This window comes from Lolium perenne, chromosome 6 (assembly GCF_019359855.2).
Source record: "Lolium perenne isolate Kyuss_39 chromosome 6, Kyuss_2.0, whole genome shotgun sequence".
NCBI lineage: Eukaryota > Viridiplantae > Streptophyta > Magnoliopsida > Poales > Poaceae > Lolium > Lolium perenne.
In genome coordinates this window covers 57,064,201-57,083,262 of record NC_067249.2, presented here as the reverse complement: position 1 = coordinate 57,083,262, position 19,062 = coordinate 57,064,201, and the positions used below count along the sequence as shown (strand labels likewise).

At 41.9% G+C, this 19,062-nt stretch overlaps 3 protein-coding genes across 3 annotated transcripts; all 3 read left to right on the top strand.

Annotated features, from left to right (window-relative positions):
• Positions 1-228: 228 nt before the first annotated feature.
• Positions 229-5,776, top strand: LOC127308067 (uncharacterized). Its single transcript, XM_051338835.2, has 3 exons — positions 229-1,504; positions 2,973-3,044; positions 5,372-5,776. The coding sequence occupies exons 1-3, from the start codon at positions 343-345 to the stop codon at positions 5,683-5,685; spliced, it is 1,548 nt and encodes a 515-aa protein (XP_051194795.1). The 5' UTR covers positions 229-342; the 3' UTR covers positions 5,686-5,776.
• Positions 5,777-6,711: 935 nt separating this feature from the next.
• LOC127308066 (disease resistance protein RGA5-like) lies at positions 6,712-17,148 on the top strand. Its single transcript, XM_051338833.1, has 4 exons — positions 6,712-8,087; positions 13,967-15,977; positions 16,081-16,168; positions 16,722-17,148. Exons 1-3 carry the CDS (start codon positions 7,258-7,260, stop codon positions 16,144-16,146), a joined length of 2,907 nt encoding a protein of 968 aa, XP_051194793.1. The 5' UTR covers positions 6,712-7,257; the 3' UTR covers positions 16,147-16,168; positions 16,722-17,148.
• Positions 8,462-10,913, top strand: LOC139832154 (uncharacterized). Its single transcript, XM_071821726.1, has 2 exons — positions 8,462-10,158; positions 10,479-10,913. Exons 1-2 carry the CDS (start codon positions 9,072-9,074, stop codon positions 10,520-10,522), a joined length of 1,131 nt encoding a protein of 376 aa, XP_071677827.1. The 5' UTR covers positions 8,462-9,071; the 3' UTR covers positions 10,523-10,913.
• Positions 17,149-19,062: the final 1,914 nt, after the last annotated feature.

Sequence of the window (19,062 nt, the reverse complement as noted above, 5' to 3'; positions counted from 1 at the left end):
TTCAATCCTATGTTGATGGTTCCGCAAGGGATTCCTCAAAACCTCCCGCAATCAAACAGTCAGGGGAGTAGTGCCAGTATGGTCCCTGTGCAGCAATCACAAAATTCTGGTGCTGGGAAGAACAAGAAGAAGTTTCAGAAGAATGCTGCTTCTGATGGGTCTAGACAGGCTGGAGACAAAGGAGGTAATAACCTGCAACTATCTGTAATGGGTGGTCCTGGACCTATTCTGGATCCAAAATTCAAGTCTGTGACATGCTATAATTGTGGAGAGTTGGGACACTATGTGGGCCTGTGCACTAGGATCAAGAGGTGCTTCATCTGCAGCAAGACTGGACACCATATGGACAATTGCCTTATGTGGTATTCTCTTCTTCCTACTGCTCAATATTGGGGGAGTGCAAATCCAGGTCTGGGTTTCTTCCATGTGGAAGTGGAGGGTCCAGAAGCTGTGCAATGGCTAAATATGGACAATGTTGGTGTGGTGGTGGTCAAGGAAGGTGAAATATCTGCTGGTGACCTGGAGAAGTGTTTCACTGATATGTGGAAGGCAAATTGGTTCTGGCAGATAAGACAGATTGGTCCAAAGAAGTTCCTAGTGAGATTTCCACCTAGCAAAAGGATAAAAGACTTGGTGGAATACCCTTCCATCAATCTAAAAAAAGATGGGGTGGTGATCTATTTTGAGAATTGGGAGGGGGAAGCTGAGCCTTTTGAGGAGTTTCAGGAAATTTGGATCAAGATATATGGTATTCCTGCCAAATGGTTGACCTGGAAAACTATCTGCCAAGTCTCAACATCTCTGGGTGTGCTTGTTAATGTTGATTGGCATGGCATATTCAGAAGTTTCTATGAAGAGGTCAGGGTCAAGGTAGCTGTTAGAGACAAGACCAAGATCCCAACCAACAAGCTGTTTGAGATGGAGCAGTGTTTTTATCTGATCAACTTTGTGGTAGAGAGTGAAGGAGAAGCTATTGATGTGGATGATGACGATGATGAAGATCCTGGTCTGGGCAATAAGGGTGACACAGTGAATGATGATGATGAGATTGGTGATGATTTCAAGAGCTTGGACAAGGATAAGCAAAGTGGAGCTAACAATAAGATGGAGACAGAATCTTCTATGCCTCTGGGTGGGAGGAGTGAATCTGCTGCTCATCAGAAGCTGGAGATGTCTGTGTTGGAAAAAGTCCTTGGGAAAGAACCAGTTGTGCAAGTCAGTCATGCTTTAGTCTTAAGGGAAGCTGAGGAAAATATTGGGAAGAATCTGCTCCAGCATTTTGATGATGAAAGTGAGGAGGAAGCTGATGCTGTGATCCAGAAGGAAGATGGTCCTGTGCTCAACAATTCTGCTCCTGTGGTGGCTGCTATGGCTTGGAAGGAGAAGAAGACCTGGGGACCTGTTCAAGCTACAAGGATGAGCTCCAGGATTCCAAGAGATGGTAAATCTGCTATAGAAAAAGCTCAAGATTTGAAGAAGGCTAAAAATTTGGAGATTCCTAAAGGTAATAGAATACATGGCTTCTCAAATTCTTTTGCTGCTCTTGATAATGTAACTTTATATGATACTGCAAAAAATGCTGGCATTAGCCTGGGTCACAAAAGCCTAGAGGTTGATTATGTTATTAATGAAATTAAAAAAGTTGAAACAAATAGGCTTATAAATTTCCATAATTCCAATCCTGAGAGTTTCCTCCCAAATGACATTAGTTTATCTGTGGAGGAGATGAGGGTTGGTCTTGATGATGAGAGTGAGGTTGTTTCTGATCAGGAGGATCACTTTAGTGATGTACCTGATGAGGATGAACCTTGGACATTAGTCCACAGTAAGAAAAAGGGCAGAAGAAAACTGATTTTTAAAAATGGTAGTAGCTCTAATATGGAATTCTAGAGGTCTAAATAGACCTGATAAGCTAACCAGAGTGCATGACCTCATTAGAGAGACATGCCCTGATATTATTTGTTTTTCTGAAACTAAGAAGGAGGACTTTTCTAGCATACAGCTTAAGCAATTAGATCCAGGAGAGAAATTTACTTGGAATTGGTTGCCTGCTGTGAAAACTGCTGGAGGGATCCTTGTTGGTGTTAATTTTGATTTGTTTGATGTTATTAAATGGGAGATTCTTTCCTTTTGTGTTTCTGTTTAGATTAAATCAAAAACAGACAATACCATTTGGAGAGTGATTGCTGTGTATGGGTCTGCTTATGAGGAACACAAATTAGACTTTATTAATGAGTTGCATAACATTATGGCTTGTTGGAATGGTCCTACCCTGGTTGGGGGTGATTTCAATCTCATTAGAGAAAAGTGTGAGAAAAACACTGGAAACATCAACCAACATTGGGCCAATCTCTTTAATGATTGGGTTAATAAATTTAATTTGATGGAAATTAAAAATCCTAGTAGGCAATTTTCTTGGGCTAATAATCAGGATAATCTGGTTATGGCTTTGCTTGATAGAGTGTTTGTGACTACTTGTTGGGATGCTCTTTTCCCTGCTAGTAGCTTATCTTTAAAAGCTAGAGTTGGGAGTGACCATACTCCTTTAGTTGTGGATACTGGGGCTTTGAAAGTTCCTGTTATTAAGCAGTTTAGATTTGAGAAGTGGTGGCTTAATATTGAGGGGTTTGATCAGGTGGTTGCCAAGTTTTGGCAAGCCCCTTGTCATCTCAATAAATCTATTGACAGATGGAACTTTAAAATTAGGAATACTAGGAAAGGCTTGAAAGGTTGGGCTGCTAATATTGAATCTGCTCAAAGAAAGAATAAACAAAAGTTAGTTGCTGAATATGATCTGCTTGATATCATTTCTGAAACTCAGTGTCTTTCTCCTGTCTCTAAGAAAAGGATGAAAGATATTTCTGTTGAGCTCACTAAAATTTGGAGTAATGAGGAAATTAAAGCTAGACAGAGATCCAGGGAAAGGTATATCTTAGAAGGTGATCGTAACACTTCATATTTTCATTCTGTAGCTAATCAGAGAAGAAGGAAGAAACAGATCTGTCAATTGCAAGGTGATGAGGGTATGGTGGATGATAACAAAGGTATGTTGGATATTGCTGTTAAGTACTATAAGACTTTGTTTTGTAAAGAGCCTTGTCTTGATGTTGATATAGTAGATGATTTCTGGGACCCAGATGATATGGTGTCACAGAATCATAATGATATGCTTGATGCACCTTTTACTGAGAAAGAGATAAAAGATGCTATTTTTGGCTCTTATGCTGAAGGTGCTCCTGGCCCTGATGGTTTCTCTTTCTTATTTTACCAACATTTCTGGGAGCTCATTAGAGCTGATTTCATGGATATGGTTAAGGATTGGAATGAGGGAAATCTTGACCTCTTTAGGCTAAATTTCTCTCTTTTGACTTTGATTCCTAAGGAAGTTGATGCTGTAACTATACAGAAGTTTAGACCTATTGCTTTGACTAATTGTAGTTTCAAAATTTTCTCTAAATGTGCTACCAATAGGCTAGGAGTGGTGAGTGAGAAACTCATTTCTCCTAACCAGACTGCTTTTATTAAGGGAAGATTTATTCTTGAGAGTGTGGTTTCTGCCCATGAAGTTATTCATGATGCTGTCCACAGTGGAAATGATGGCTTTATTTTTAAACTAGACTATGAAAAGGCTTATGATAGGGTTGATAGAGATTTTTTGTTAAGAGTCATGAGGCTGAGGGGTTTTAGCCCCAAGTGGATGAGGATTATTGAGGATCTGCTACATAATGGCTCTGTTGGGGTTAGGATTAATGATTGCAATAGCAATTTTTTCCTTACTAGCAGGGGTGTGAGACAAGGTGATCCTATATCACCTATTCTTTTCAATTTTATGGCTGATGTCTTTACTAAAATTCTCTATAAAGCTGCTTCTGGTGGAAGGATAGCTGGCCTTATGCAAGGCATGGGGAGGGGGGGTATCATCAGTATGCAATATGCTGATGATACTTTACTCTTCCTTGAAAAAAGGTTGTCTTCTGCCATCAATCTAAAATGGATTTTAGCCTGTTTTGAATAGATGTCTGGAATGAGGATCAACTTTCATAAGTGTGATTTAGTTCCTATTAATGTGTTTGATGGGGATGCACAACTTTTTGCTCAAACTTTGAGTTGCAAGTTGGGTGAGTTCCCCTTGCAGTATTTAGGGGTCCCTCTGCATCACTGTAAGCTTAAAAAAGAGGATATTCAACCTGTTGTTGATAAAATTATTAAAAAAGCTGCTGGTTGGAGAGGCAAACTTCTTAATCATGCTGCTAAGCTAGAGCTGGTTAGAAGTGTGTTGGCCAGTATTCCAATTTATCTGCTTAGTGTGATTAAATTCCCCAAATGGGCTATTACTCTGATTAACTCTCAAATGGCTCACTGTCTGTGGGATAATTATGAGGGGCACCATAAGTACCATTTAGCTAATTGGGGTTTGGTCACTAGGAAGAAGGAGTATGGAGGTTTGGGTATCCCTGACTTATCAGAAATGAATATTTGCCTCTTAGCTTCCTGGATTAAAAGATATCATTTGGATGATAACAAAATCTGGAAACAAATAGTTGATAGCAAATATGCTGTGAATAACCCTAATTTTTTCTCTTGTTCTGATCATGGGGCCTCTCCCTTTTGGAAAGGGGTGCTATGGGCTGCCAAGGCTGCTAAGATGGGTTATATGTGGAAAGTTGGTAATGGGAGAACTATTAAGTTCTGGGAAGACCACTGGTTTGGGTCTTGCTCTCTAGCTATTCAATTCTGGGAAGTTTATTTCCTGCTTAATGAGCAAAATAAAACTATTGCTGATCTTTGGGATGGTTCTTCTCTGAAAATGACTTTTAGAAGGTGTTTTGACCACAAGCTTATGTTGCAATGGTTGGAGATTCAGCAAATTGCACAAACTCTCTCTTTAAATGATTCTAAAGATTGTTTAATTTGGAAATGGACAGCAAATGGGGTCTATAGTGTTAAGTCCTTATATGCTGTGGTTAATTTTGGAGGGATTCAAACTATTGACATTCACTGTGTTTGGAAAATCAAAGTGCCCCCAAAAATTCATTTCTTTCTTTGGTTGCTTTCCCATAATAAGCTTCTCACTAGAGATAACTTGGTCAAAAGACAGAATGTTGATGATCTGACTTGTGTGTTTTGCAATGAAATAGAGTCATGTCAACATCTGTTCTTTGATTGTGTTGTTGCTGCCAATATGTGGGAAAGGGTTTTAGATGCTCTGGGTTTAAATTTGAATATTTCGAATATACATGATGTTGCTGCCCTGTGGGTGAATAGAAAGAAATATAAAAAATGCAATCTGATTTTTGCTGCTATTTTGAGGGCTATCTGGATTACCAGAAATGACCACGTTTTCAATCGGGTACAATGGTTTGGCATGCAGGTTTTGTGGAGACGCTTGCTAAGCAATTGTGCTCAGTGGAAAATTCTGCTGAAAGAGGAGGAAAAAGAAGAGCTGATAGGCCTGATGAACAAGTTGGAAGGAGTGGCCAGATTGCCACCAATGATATTGTGGCCGGATCCTGGGTGATTCCACAGAAAAAGGTAAGAACTACTCTGGAAGTGTGTGACAGGAACAATGCGAGAGGATTGGGCCCAATGCTAATGACTGCGGAAGATCTGGCAAGAACCCTGGATGCAAATGACCTGATCCTGGTGGGGGATGGAGCTTACTTTCAGGTCATGGGGCGGCAGTGACTTTGCCTGTGTTCTTTTGGTGGTTAGTTCTAAGTGTTTGGCTCTCTCGTGTGCTGTCTGGTGTTGTAATAAGTAAGTTTCTTGCGAGGAGGTTGATGTGGAAGAGTTTAAACTTCTGGAAATGATGCTGTAAACTGGGATGTTTTGGTTTCAATATATTGGAACCGGGGGCATGCCCCTTTTTCTCTAAAAAAAAAAATCTTGCCCAGTTCGCCGGAAGCAGGAGGACCTGTACGTCGAGCCCCAGTGGTACAATAATCTCTCCACTCTGCCCCCTTCTCCTCCCATGCCCCCGTCTCTCTTCCCCATCCAGTTTTTGTCTCCCAAGTTTCTTTGGTCGCTTGTGCTATGTTTACTTTTGATTTCATTTCGACATAGTAGGATTTTGCAGCTAAGAGGGCGGTGGAATGTTGATTGTGACGGACAAGTCCAAAGATTCGTGATGCTTGAATTACAATGTCTGTTAGTACAGTAGTACAGTACGAGACTTGGACCAGACTCGTCTGAACGCACGAACGTAGCCGCCCAAGTGGACACGCACGAACCGACGAACGTAGATGCCCCTGCTCTGCTCCTCTACCTCCATTCGTTTCAGCGACAGCTCGAATCCGGCTTAATTTTTCATTGACACCGGACAGCCGGCCCCTGATGCCGCGATAACTATAGTTCCAAGTCAGTTTTAAGCTAGTCAGTCTCTCTAGACTACGACGGGACTAGAGAAGCCTTGTTAATTTCTTCTCTAGTACTAGTACATGCATATGACTGCAGGTCCAACACTGGATTCTGTCCACATGCTGCACCTCGCACTCAGATTAGGGATGCTCTGACGACCTGATTATTTCCATCGCCTTGACCGACCACTGTTCTTGGTGTTGTTCATATGCCTTGACCCCTGTGGCAACATGAACACGCATGTCGTTCCTGGCCTTGACTTTGTCGATCGAACATTTGGCTTATACTATGGCACCATGTCGTCTTTGCAGTAATTAAGAACAAATGTCATTCGCAAAAAAAAAAAAAAATTAAGAACAAATGACATATGATTAGGCGGCGGCGTGTTAAATTACAGAAAACGTTTCAGAGAAAAATGTCAACGATGACCTACCAAAGTACAAATCATAAATGCTTTTCGAAGAAACCTGTCTACGATGTGTATCATTTATTATTAGTACACCGTCGTGGTCTCAGGTTAAGCCTCTTGTATAACCATCTCCATGGTACTGTTAGTACAGTTGGTATGAAAAATAGCTGGGTCTGAAGTCTGAACAGAAAACGAATCTTGCAGACTTCTTTGTAGTTTGTACACACACACATGCACACTTCAATATAATTTTGATCTAATTAACTTTGCACATATATAGCTCCATATATAAGAAACAGAGCTATAGTAGCAACCATGTCCCTTGTATGACATGGCTAACAGCAACATTAAGTAATAGCTATCGGTCTATATATACATACAGCCCATCGCAACTTAGCTGTAGCTAATCAAGCTAGCAAGAGCTTTCCAGAAAAGTTAGAAAAATATAACAAGAAAGAAGATTGCAAGCAAGAGAGGGCGACCACGCGAGTATGGGCATGGAGTTTGCCACCGGAGCGATGGGCGCCCTCCTCCCCAAGCTGGGCATGCTGCTCCAGGAGGAGTATCACCTGAAGAAGCGTGTGAAGCAGGGGATCAAGGACCTCAAGGCCGAGCTTGAAAGCATGCAAACTGCCCTTGTGAAGGTGTCCAACGTGCCATTGGACCAGCTTGATCCGCTGGTCAAGATTTGGGCCAACGAGGTCAGAGAGCTATCTTATGCCATCGAAGATAGCCTCGACTCCTTCATGGTGCAGTTCCAGGGACTTGAGTCAACCAAGCCCCGCGTCGGCTTCGTGGGCTTCATCAAGTGTACACGCAACAAGATCACTGAGTTCAAGATTCGCCATAAAATAGCCAATGACATAAGAGACATCGAGAGCCATGTTGGGAAGGTGAAGGAAAGGTACGATCGGTACAAGTTCCATGATATTGCTGCTGATCAGGCAACAACCACGGTCGTCGACCCTCGTCTCTCAGCTATGTACAACAAGGTATCTGACCTTGTTGGCATTGACAAGCCAATTTATGAGCTAATGAAGAGCTTGTTTGAGGGAAGTGATGTGCCCAAGAGAAAGCTCAAGACCATCTCCATTGTTGGATTCGGTGGGTTGGGCAAGACAACTCTCGCCAAAGCGCTGTATGACAAGCTTAACAAGAAATTCGACTGTGGAGTTTTTGTTCCAGTGGGTCAGAATCCTGACATAAAAAAAGTTTTTGGGGACATCCTTCATGAACTTGGCCTGCAAACTTACAATGTTTCGTCGGCTATGGATGTAAGGCAGCTCATCAACCAGCTGCAAAAATTCCTTGCGGATAAGAGGTATGAACTATGCAATAATACACTAGTCGATACTATCTTTGTGTCACCTAGGTCAAACAATAGGTATGGCACGTCAGTTCTCTAGCTAATAGTTAAAGTTTGACTGCCATGGATTACATTTACAGTGTTACAGATATCATCTATTTATTATGTCGAGTTTCTATATAATTTGTCTGGCTTATAGTTGGGTATAGCTAACGTCCTCCAATGTAATGCTAATCTAGATAAATTGTACATCTATATCTGCCATCTAAAGAGAATAGCATGCAACTTATACTTCTAGAGTTTGATGTCGATAATATTTTCTGTTGGAGCTGGTTGTGTAATACTCCAAATTGTAGGGACTCAATTAGAAAAGTAACAGAACATTGTAGAAGTAGGAAGAAGACTCGACAGAGAAGTGACTACTAGATATATCAGGCTCACCTCTCCCCTTTCTATGTATGTATGAAAAATTATCCCTAAAATAGTTGAATCCAAGTTATGAATCTCTTCATGGTATCAGAGCAGGACGAATCCGATGCGGTTCCCCTGCGATTTTGAGCGGATCCGTAGCATCCCGCAAGAAATTGGATCGAGGAGCTGGTGAGGGTGCTGTGACGCCTCGCAGATCGGCCGCCATTGATTCGCCACGGAGCTACTCCAAGATAATACTCTGCCTCGTCCCTTTCTTCTAAGTTCTGTTCTGTTACTGCTCCTGCTGCCGGCGTGCGTGTCCGTCTGAGGGAGCTGCACTGGGATTGATTGGTCAGCCTGAAATTCGAGTGAGCTGGTCAACTGAAGAGAAGCTCCCGCCAGCAGTTGCCTGTGAATTCCTGTGAGACTGATTTGAGGCTACTCCGGTTAGGCCCTTTAATCCTGTGAGACTGATTTGAGCAAATTCCAGCTTGTCTACATTCTCTCGTGGGCTACCAAAGGTACGTGCTAGTGGTGCTGTTTACTGTCCAAGACTCTGTATTGTTTGCTGCTTAGTGGAGTAAGGAAATGGCAGAACAGGCCAAAGAAAAATCAGGAGACACAAGCGTGGATAAACTATATGAAATCTTCAGTAAATTATTGGAGCAGCAACAAGTCAAGGTATTTCCTGAAGCAACTAAGTATGCACTTGAGCCCAATCCTGTTAAATTATCAGGTCCTGCCAACTATGTTAGCTGGGCACGTCATGCTCAGTTGATTCTGAGTTCACATGGCTATGAGAATTTGCTGCTTGGTGATGATGACAAGCAGAAGGATGCTGATATACGTATAAAACAGACAAACGACAGAGTGTTAGTATGGTTACTGGCAAGTATGGAACCTATTGTTCGGCAGCAAGTGGAGATAATGCAGACTGTGTATGAAGTGTGGTCAGCTCTAGAGAGGCAATTTGCTGGTAAATCAAATAAGATGCAAGCTACCCGTATCATGGATGAGCTGACACATTTGAAGCAAGGGACTAAAAATGTGACGGAATATGCGGGTGAAGTAAAAGGGCTTTATAGAGACCTGCACTATTATCACCCATTTCAGCCGCTTGATAAGAATGATTTGGCTATTCATCACAAGTGGTTTGAATCCTTTGTATCAAAACTCTTCCTTGATGGTTTAAATCAGGAGTTCAACCTTCGAAGACAACTAATATTTTCTCAGCCAGAGTGGCCAAGCCTAGATGATATCATCTCCAGTGTAATTGAGGAAGAGACACGTCTATCCCAACCTAAGGAGGATGGCCCAAAATTCACCGATGACCGTGCAGCCTTGTCAATGCAATCCCGATATACTCCAAGGTCCTTCATCAGGTCAGATAAGAGCAAATCATTCTGTGAGCATTGCAAAAAAAATGGACACACTAAAGATATGTGTTTTGAGTTGCATGGATTCCCATCTTGGTGGGAGAAAGGGAAATCAAAGACAGGGGGAGTTCAGGGAGCAGGAAAGGGACAGGCAAATCATGCTGCACCTGTGCGAGAGCAACCTGTGGTAGACGTTCGAGCTCTACAGGAGTTCACTTCCAAGCTCAAACTCTCAGAAAGATCTTCCTCCCAACCAGCCTCAAAAGCTGATTCCAGTCTCACTGCCACTTCTCAACGAGGTATGGAATATCAACAAGCCCACTCTTCCATAGCACATTCGAATCCTTGGATCATTGACACTGGGGCCACTAACCATATGACAGGAGCATCAAACCTGTTTACCACTTATAGTCCATGTTCAGGTAAGGACAAGGTACGTGTAGCTGATGGATCCATGGCACCTATTGTAGGACGTGGATCTGTTAGGTGCACCAATACATTGTCCTTATCCCCTGTCTTGCATGTTCCAAAACTTCCGGTCAACCTTTTGTCAGTTAGTTCAATTAATAAATCCCATAACTGTAGAAGTTGGTTTGATCCTACTTCTTGTGCTTTTCAGGAGCTAAAGACAGGGAGACTTTTGGGGACTGGGACCGAGCATGATGGGCTCTATTATCTTGATGAAGGAAGAGAAGAAATTGCCCTTGCATCCAATTTGTCTCCAAGCCAGGAACTCATATTGCGTCATCGCAGGCTTGGACACCTCTCTTTTGCTGCTTTATATCGTATCTACCCTTACTTGTTTAAGTTATGCACTAGGGAGTCTTTGGTGTGTGATGCGTGTGAATTAGCAAAACATACTAGGGGCTCCTATCCTAGTATTGGTTTAAGAAGTAGTAAACCTTTTGAAATAATACACTCTGATGTATGGGGACCCTGTGAGGTTCACTCTATCTCTGGTCACCGTTGGTTTGTAACATTTATTGATTGTTTTAGCCGTTTTACATGGCTTTATCTCCTAAAACATAAGAGTGATGTATTGTCTGTGTTTAAAGACCTGTGTGCTCTTATTAAAACCCAACATGCAACAACTGTTAAGATTCTTCGATCAGACAATGGTACTGAATATGTTAACCAAGATTTTGATAAATTCCTTGCTCTAAATGGCATAGAACACCAAACTACTTGCGTTAATACTCCGGAACAAAATGGTGTAGCTGAACGCAAAAACAGGCATTTACTTGAAGTTGCTCGCTCACTCATGTTCACTATGCATGTTCCAAAATTTCTGTGGAGTGAAGCAATTAAAACTGCAACATATCTCATAAATCGTATGCCCCTTCGTGTTCTTGGTTATAGAACCCCAACCGAGTGTTTGTTTGGTTCTAATGATTTTGTTGTTCCTCCAAAGGTTTTTGGGTGTGTTTGCTTTGTGCATGACTACAGAAATTCTGTGGGTAAATTGGACCCACGTGCCTTGAAATGTGTTTTCACGGGTTACCCTCTTTCTAAGAAAGGTTATAGGTGTTGGTGTCCCTCTGAACGTCGGTTTTTTGAAAGTTCAGATGTAACCTTCCGTGAATATGAACCGTATTATGGATCATCATGTGACAGTGGTATTGACTTGTTACCACTTGAAGGGCAACAAGAGGGGGAGAACGGAAGTAGTTCCTTGATTCCTATTCGTGTTCCCCCTTCAAGTGGTACAACTGGTCCTTTAATTCATGATAACATGTCGTCCCTTGAAAATAATTTGTCTAGTAGTAATGATACTAGTCAGGGGGAGGAGACACACCATGATGGACCTGATAGTGAGTCTTTTCCTGGTGACACTATGGATGCAACCGGGCATTCATCACTTCCATCTGAAGATGAAGAGTCTATTATGCATAAGGACCCAGGTACTGATTGTACTTACCCTAATTCTACAACTCCTATTAGCACTGGAGGGCAAGGTGACAACCAAATTTCTACTGTTAATCCACAAGCTAATTTACCTATTGCCTTGAGAAAACCTGCTAGGACTCGCGCCACTCCAGGGCATCTTAAAGATTTTGTTGGATATAGGCACAACATAGCAAACTTCATTTCTTACCAACACTGTAGCCCTACTTTCCAAAGCTTTATTGCCTCTTTAGACTCTGTCTCCATACCATCACACTGGAAAGTAGCTTTAGAGGACCCAAAATGGAGGGAGGCGATGCTCGATGAGATGAGAGCCTTGGAAAAAAATGAAACCTGGGAGCTCGTGGATCTACCACAAGGTAAGCAATCCGTAGGATGTAAGTGGGTCTTCTCTGTCAAACATACTCCCGAGGGGAAAATAGATAGATATAAAGCCCGCCTGGTAGCTAAGGGTTACTCACAAACTTATGGTATTGACTATGAGGAAACATTTGCTCCTGTTGCAAAGATGAATTCAGTGAGGACACTTATTTCTTGTGCTGTAAATCTAGATTGGAGTATCTATCAAATGGACGTAAAAAATGCTTTCCTCCATGGGGATCTCCAAGAGGAAGTATATATGGACATTCCGCCTGGTTTTGAATTAAGTGAGCAGAAAGGGAAAGTGTTGCGCCTCCGGCGCTCATTGTATGGTTTAAAACAATCCCCGCGAGCATGGTTTGACCGGTTCAGGAAAGCCATTCTGATAAAAGGCTTCCACCAGAGCAATGCAGATCATACATTATTCTACAAGCATGCCGAAAATAAAGTTGCAATTTTAATAGTGTATGTTGATGACATTGTGATAACAGGTGATAATCAAAAGGAAATTGACGACCTCAAGTGTCACCTAGCACAAGAATTTGAAGTGAAGGACCTTGGGCACCTAAGATATTTTCTTGGCATAGAGGTCTCACGTGGATCAAAAGGTATATTTCTATCACAAAGGAAGTACACTCTAGACCTGCTTAGAGAAACGGGTATGCATGGTTGTCGTCCAGTTGCAACTCCCATAGAACAGAATCATCGCCTCAGTAGTGATATGGGAACTCCTGTTGATCAGGAGCATTATAAGCGACTTGTTGGAAAACTAATATATCTTTCACATACACGTCCTGACATTGCGTTCGCCGTGAGTGTTGTTAGCCAATTCATGCATGACCCTAAGACAACACACTTGGATGCTTTGAATAGAATTTTAAAGTACCTTAAAGGGTGTCCAGGGAAAGGCCTCTTATACACTAAACAAGGAAGTTTACAAGTTGAATGCTATACGGATGCTGACTGGGCAGGGTCTTTAGATGATCGACGGTCCACTTCCGGTTATTGTGCTTTTGTTGGTGGTAATCTTGTATCATGGAGGAGTAAAAAACAATCTGTAGTGGCTAGATCAACTGCAGAGGCGGAATACAGATCTATGGCTCATGGTATATGTGAACTATTATGGCTGCATATTCTCTTAGCAGAATTGAGATTACATTTGCATGGACCCCTGATGCTTTATTGTGATAATAAGGCTGCCATTGATATTGCAAATAACCCTGTCCAGCATGATAGGACTAAGCACATCGAAATTGATCGTCACTTTATCAAAGAAAAACTTGATAAAGGAATAATTTGCTTACCATATATTACCTCGGCAAGCCAAGTAGCTGATATCTTAACCAAAGGATTGCCTGAGAGGATGTTTTCTGTATTTTGTAGCAAGATGGGTCTATTTGATGTGTTTGCCCCATCTTGAGGGGGAGTGTTGGAGCTGGTTGTGTAATACTCCAAATTGTAGGGACTCAATTAGAAAAGTAACAGAACATTGTAGAAGTAGGAAGAAGACTCGACAGAGAAGTGACTACTAGATATATCAGGCTCACCTCTCCCCTTTCTATGTATGTATGAAAAATTATCCCTAAAATAGTTGAATCCAAGTTATGAATCTCTTCATTTTCCTTGGAAACAAAACATTGGAGCATAAGCTTAAAGCACCAATATGTGTTGATAAATTCTTCATTTCTGTCACCCCCTTCATCTGTTCGAGTATATCCTTTCTTTATTATTGGTACTATTGGCACCTTTTCCCCTCAAGATTGGCATGCTCTTCTTTTTTTTAGTGGGTACTACTCTAGGTAGTTTTACTAATTCCATGATCTTGTTCCCTCATGCAAATAGGTACTTGATAGTCATTGATGACTTATGGGATGTGCAAACATGGGGAATAATTAAATATGCTTTGGTGGACGGTAACCTTGGAAGTAGAGTAATCACAACTACTCGGATTTGTGAAGTTGCCAAGAAGGCTGGTGCTGTTTACAACATGAAACCTCTGTCTGATGATGACTCCAAAAAGTTATTCTCTTTCAGAATATTTGGTGATCAAGGTACAAGTCATAATAATCAGTTTACTGACGTATCTGATAAAATTTTAAGAAAATGTGGCGGTGTGCCGTTAGCTGTCATTACAATAGCTAGCTTGCTTGTTGGTAAACGGAGGGAGGACTGGTATAAGGTTTATGAGTCTATTGGTTTTGGGAATGAGGACAATGAAGTTATACAGAACACAAGAAAGATATTATCTTTTAGCTATTATGATTTGCCTTCTCGTTTAAAGACTTGTTTACTGTATCTAAGTGTGCTTCCAGAAGATATCTGGATCAACAAAAATACTTTGATATGGAGGTGGGTGGCCGAAGGTTTTGTCCCAGATAAACAAGAGATAGGGTTATTTGAGCAGGGAGAGAGATATTTCAACGATCTCATAAATAAGAGCATGATCCGTTGGATAGAGCCATGCCACAGAGTAAATGTTGTCCGTTGTCGTGTTCATGATATGATCCTTGATCTCATTCGCACCTTGTCGAGTGAAGTAAACTTTATCACACTACATGATGTGGAGCATCGCAAGACATGTTTGCCAAGCAATAGTGTCCGGAGACTAGCTCTTCACAAAAGAGCTTTCGGGCACATCCCCAACATGGAAACGGGACATCTGCGGTCTTTCAATGCTAGCATGTGTCGTGACAGTAAGATGCCCCCACTCTCTAGGTTTAAAGTATTGCGTGTACTGGATCTAACAGAATGTGATTTTTCTGGAGGAATTTCTCGTCTTGAACATGTCGGGAAGTTGATTCAACTGAGGTACCTAGGGTTGTTTGGCACACCTATTGCCGAGATCCCGAGAGAAATAGGGCATGAACTCAAGTTCTTGCAGACATTGGATGTCAGGGAAACTGGGCTAGAAGAACTGCCACCGTCCGTTAGTGAGCTCAGGAAGTTGTTGTCTTTGCGCGCTTCTGAAGGCACAAGAATGTTGGGGGAGATTGGCAAGCTAACCTCCCTAGAAGAGCTCCGGCTATTCTCAGTGGACAAATCCCCAAACTTCTTCATTGAGATGGGGAAGCTAACGGAGTTGAGAGTGCTGGAGATCCACTTTGATGAAATGAAGGAGAGCATGCACAAGGCTCTTGTGAGCTCCCTGTGCAACCTCCAGAAAATTCAGACTCTAGAGATGTACTGTGACTCAATGGACATAGAGGAGTGGCCAGGCCATGATGGCTGGGAAGACTGGACGCCAGCACCTTACAGGCTCCGTGAGCTCACCTTGTCTGGCATATTCTTACCGAGGCGGCTTTCATGGTTTGACTCGTCGTGTGTCCCCCACCTCTCATACCTGTTGTTCGCAGCTCAGGCTGTGGAGCATCAGGATCTGCGAATTCTCGGGAGTCTGCCATCGCTTCGCTTCCTCTGCATCTCGAGTGTGGACAACTGCACACCATACACTGTTCTTACAAGCGATGAGTTCCAGAGCTTGAGATACTTGATCACCAATATAGAGATCAAGTGTGTGGAGGGTGCACTGCCGATGCTTCATCAATTGGTATGCAGTGCCAGCATTGGAAGGGAAGATGTCGGCTTGGTTCCAGGGAGCATGCCATTGCTGGAGAAAGCCACCTATTGGCTAAACTGCAAGAATCACAATGGTGAGAAGGTGGAGGAAATGGAGGCAGCGATGAGGCACGCCGCCGGTGTCCACCCCAACAGTCCCTTGCTAGCAATTCGAAGATACAATGACCAGGAGGCTTCAAGCAAAACAAACCAAGAACAAGTGTGCCGAAGGATGATTATTCAATCACTCAAGCGCGTGTTACATGATGGCAAAGATGTTTTGGCCAACGACGAAGAGGTATTGATCATATGCTACAACTGATATGTTATTGATTATATGATCTAATCAATATCTTTATCGAAAAAATGATCTAATCCATATATTCATGTGCCTACTTCAGCCGGATGACGGTGGCGCACAAAAGATAATGCACACCAGAGAGGAGACAACAGTGAACAAAGCTTAAATAATGTTGTGCCATTACGGAGGTACTTACCTCACTCTATCCGTTCCATTTTGATACATATCTGCCGGTTCTTCTTCTTATTGCATATGTCTCCCTCTCATTATCAAAAAAAAAAATGTCTCCCTCCTCTGGATAAGCAAATAATCTGCATTTCGCCCATCATGCTAGTATGTGTAATCTAGTAATCTACTTATGTTGTGTGATCTATATTTTATCATTTCTTGTATATTTCCCCTTTGAATTGTATACTATTGTAGGATCTTATACTTATGATTTTTTTCTTTTATAAAGTCATTTAGGATCATATGGTTGTTATCAAATTTAGGTGGATTGCCTAGGTATGTGCCAATTTTGTGAGAACCTCACCATCTAGTTATACCTCCTTCGCTTGTTTCTCTTGTTTTATTTAGACAACTCATCCATACTCTTTCTTGTATGTGCATTTCAGTCAAATTTATGTACATTTTGTGTTTTTTATATTTTTGGTCCTTACAAACTAAATGACCCTTTGCTACTGTTGTAATTCGTGTACACCGTACTGATGGAGTTCCTTTACTTTGGGCAAGCATATGCAGCTCCGAGAGACAACGACCACAACTTGACTACGGTGATTGCCTCCACCTCTGCCATGTGGTGGAGGGGTTTCAGCTACACGTCTGGGTCCTCGTGGTTGCCTTGGCCTGGTCGGGGTCGGCGACAATGCCGAGATCGTCATTTTGGAGCAGTGGAGCGGAGAAGCAAAACAATCTGGCAAAGCAAAGCTAATACATGCCCAGTAGATTTTTATTAATGTAAATACTAGACGAAAAAGATGATGTCGTTATTTTTTGCTTTGCACATACTGTATTAGTGCAGCACTGCAGCTCTTCATTTCAATCTGTGACAAGATGTAGGAAGATGAAGTCTTCGTTTCAATCTGCGACAAGATGAAGTCTTAGTCGTTTACCTGGACAGAAGCAACATTGTAGAATCTTTTCTTTTTAACAGCTGCATTTTCGTTCAGTTGATGTATCTCACAGACATTCAGTTTTTTCCCTCGTCATTTGCTCGGCGCGGAGAGAACCAAATCGTAATGTTAAGCTGCCGATATTTCAGTGAAGAGGCTACGAAAACAAGCATGCAGCCTCAGAAAAGAAGGGTTGGATTAAAAAAATGTTTTCACCTTTCTTTGGTGTTTATGAAAAATTAGAAATAAAAAGCTCTTTTCTAGTAAGGAAAATCTTCCCAACCAAGTTGCCATTAGAACTGTTGCCATTATTAATAGCTCACAAGCCGACATTGTTCTGTCTCCACTACCTTGCAAGTTCCCTTCTCCCAGGATTTGAATTATGCAGGGCCTCGGATATATGTGGATGCAGCTTGGAAGCCTATACTAAATTGTCATCTGTCAAAAGCAGGTATTGGAATCTACATGAATTGAAAACAAGGCCTACAACACATGGACGTGTTCATTCAAGCAACAGCAACCAAAATCTACTCTCCTATTCAAGTAGAAGCAGAATGTCTTATTCTTGCGGCAAATATTGCGGCTTCTTTACTTTTGCAGGTACCCATGTTTTTCACTAATTGCCTTGGTCTTGCAAACTCTGTACAAGCGCCTGTAGCAAAGAACTCAACTTCCCTTGGGGGATTAGAAGACAAGCTTTGCAGTTTCAGAATTTCACTGCTTCTCTCAGAGCAAAGGTTGCATATATCAGAAGATCATTCAACCAAATTGCCTACACTTGTGCTCAGCAGGCCATGCAAGCTTCTAGAGCATCCCATGTCTGTTCCTGTTTTAGTACAACTCATAGCAATCAGACCTGCCCAACTACTATTGCTATTTCCAACCGGGCTTCCACCCCTTTCCATTGCATTAACGGAAATATAAGGTTCTGAGAATTACAACTAAAAAGAAGAAAGGGGGTAGGAGAAAGGAAGCGAGTCGGGGCAGTATCAGGAAACCCACTGTAGACATTCGCCATCGAATGCCTACTATGGGGCGAAAACCTGATACCACCATCTAGAGTATAATATCACAGGTTTACACAGATTCCAGGAAGAACTACCAGCAAGCCAGGGGATCAAACACAAAAAGGAACATAGCTACGCTTCTTTTGCTTGGAAGGTGAGAAGAGGTTGAGCAGTCTAGTCTTCAGCACATCATGTCCCTGTAATCATCAGCATGGAGCTTGGACCAGCAGCAGTAGTTCGGCTAGCGAAGACGGAAGAAGCAGTACGCATCAGCTTCGCGGCGCCATCAGCCAGACAACTTTTGTCGCTGCCCTCTTGAAGACCTGCCCAGTACAACAGCAAAGAAATAGAGAAAAAGGAAATCTCACTAGGTGATCTCAAAATATGATTCTCAAAAGTAACTTTGTTTCTAATGTTCCAGATAGCCCAACAGATATAAGCAACAAGGGTCACATAAAACTTCTCCATGTGAGGAATATATGAGTGTAACCAAACAATAGCCTACCAGAAATTATTGGGCACAGAATGGGCACCTATTGTAGTACCAAGGACACCCCAAACAACTTTCGAGGTACTGCAAGTGAAAAAAAGGTGGTCACACGTTTCAACCTGGTTACAAAAGGAACATAAGGGAGATCCTGTCCAATTCCTCTTCCTCATGTTCTCCCTGGTCAGGATAGCATCTTGACAGAGTTGCCACATGAAAATTTTATTTTTCAGAGGCAATTTTGCTTTCCAAAATATGAAATTATCTATTTAGAGGCTACATCTGCCAGAATATGAAATTATCTCTGTACAATATCTATGAGTTAAAAAAAAATTAGAAGAAGAGGACTACAGAGTAGATGTGCACCCTACCCTTATTAAAAAAAAAAAAAATAGAAGAAGAGGACTACAGAGTAGATGTGCAGGCCTCCGTTGAGTCATTTGCAGACAGACCCTCGAAATGTCCAAATTTCTGCA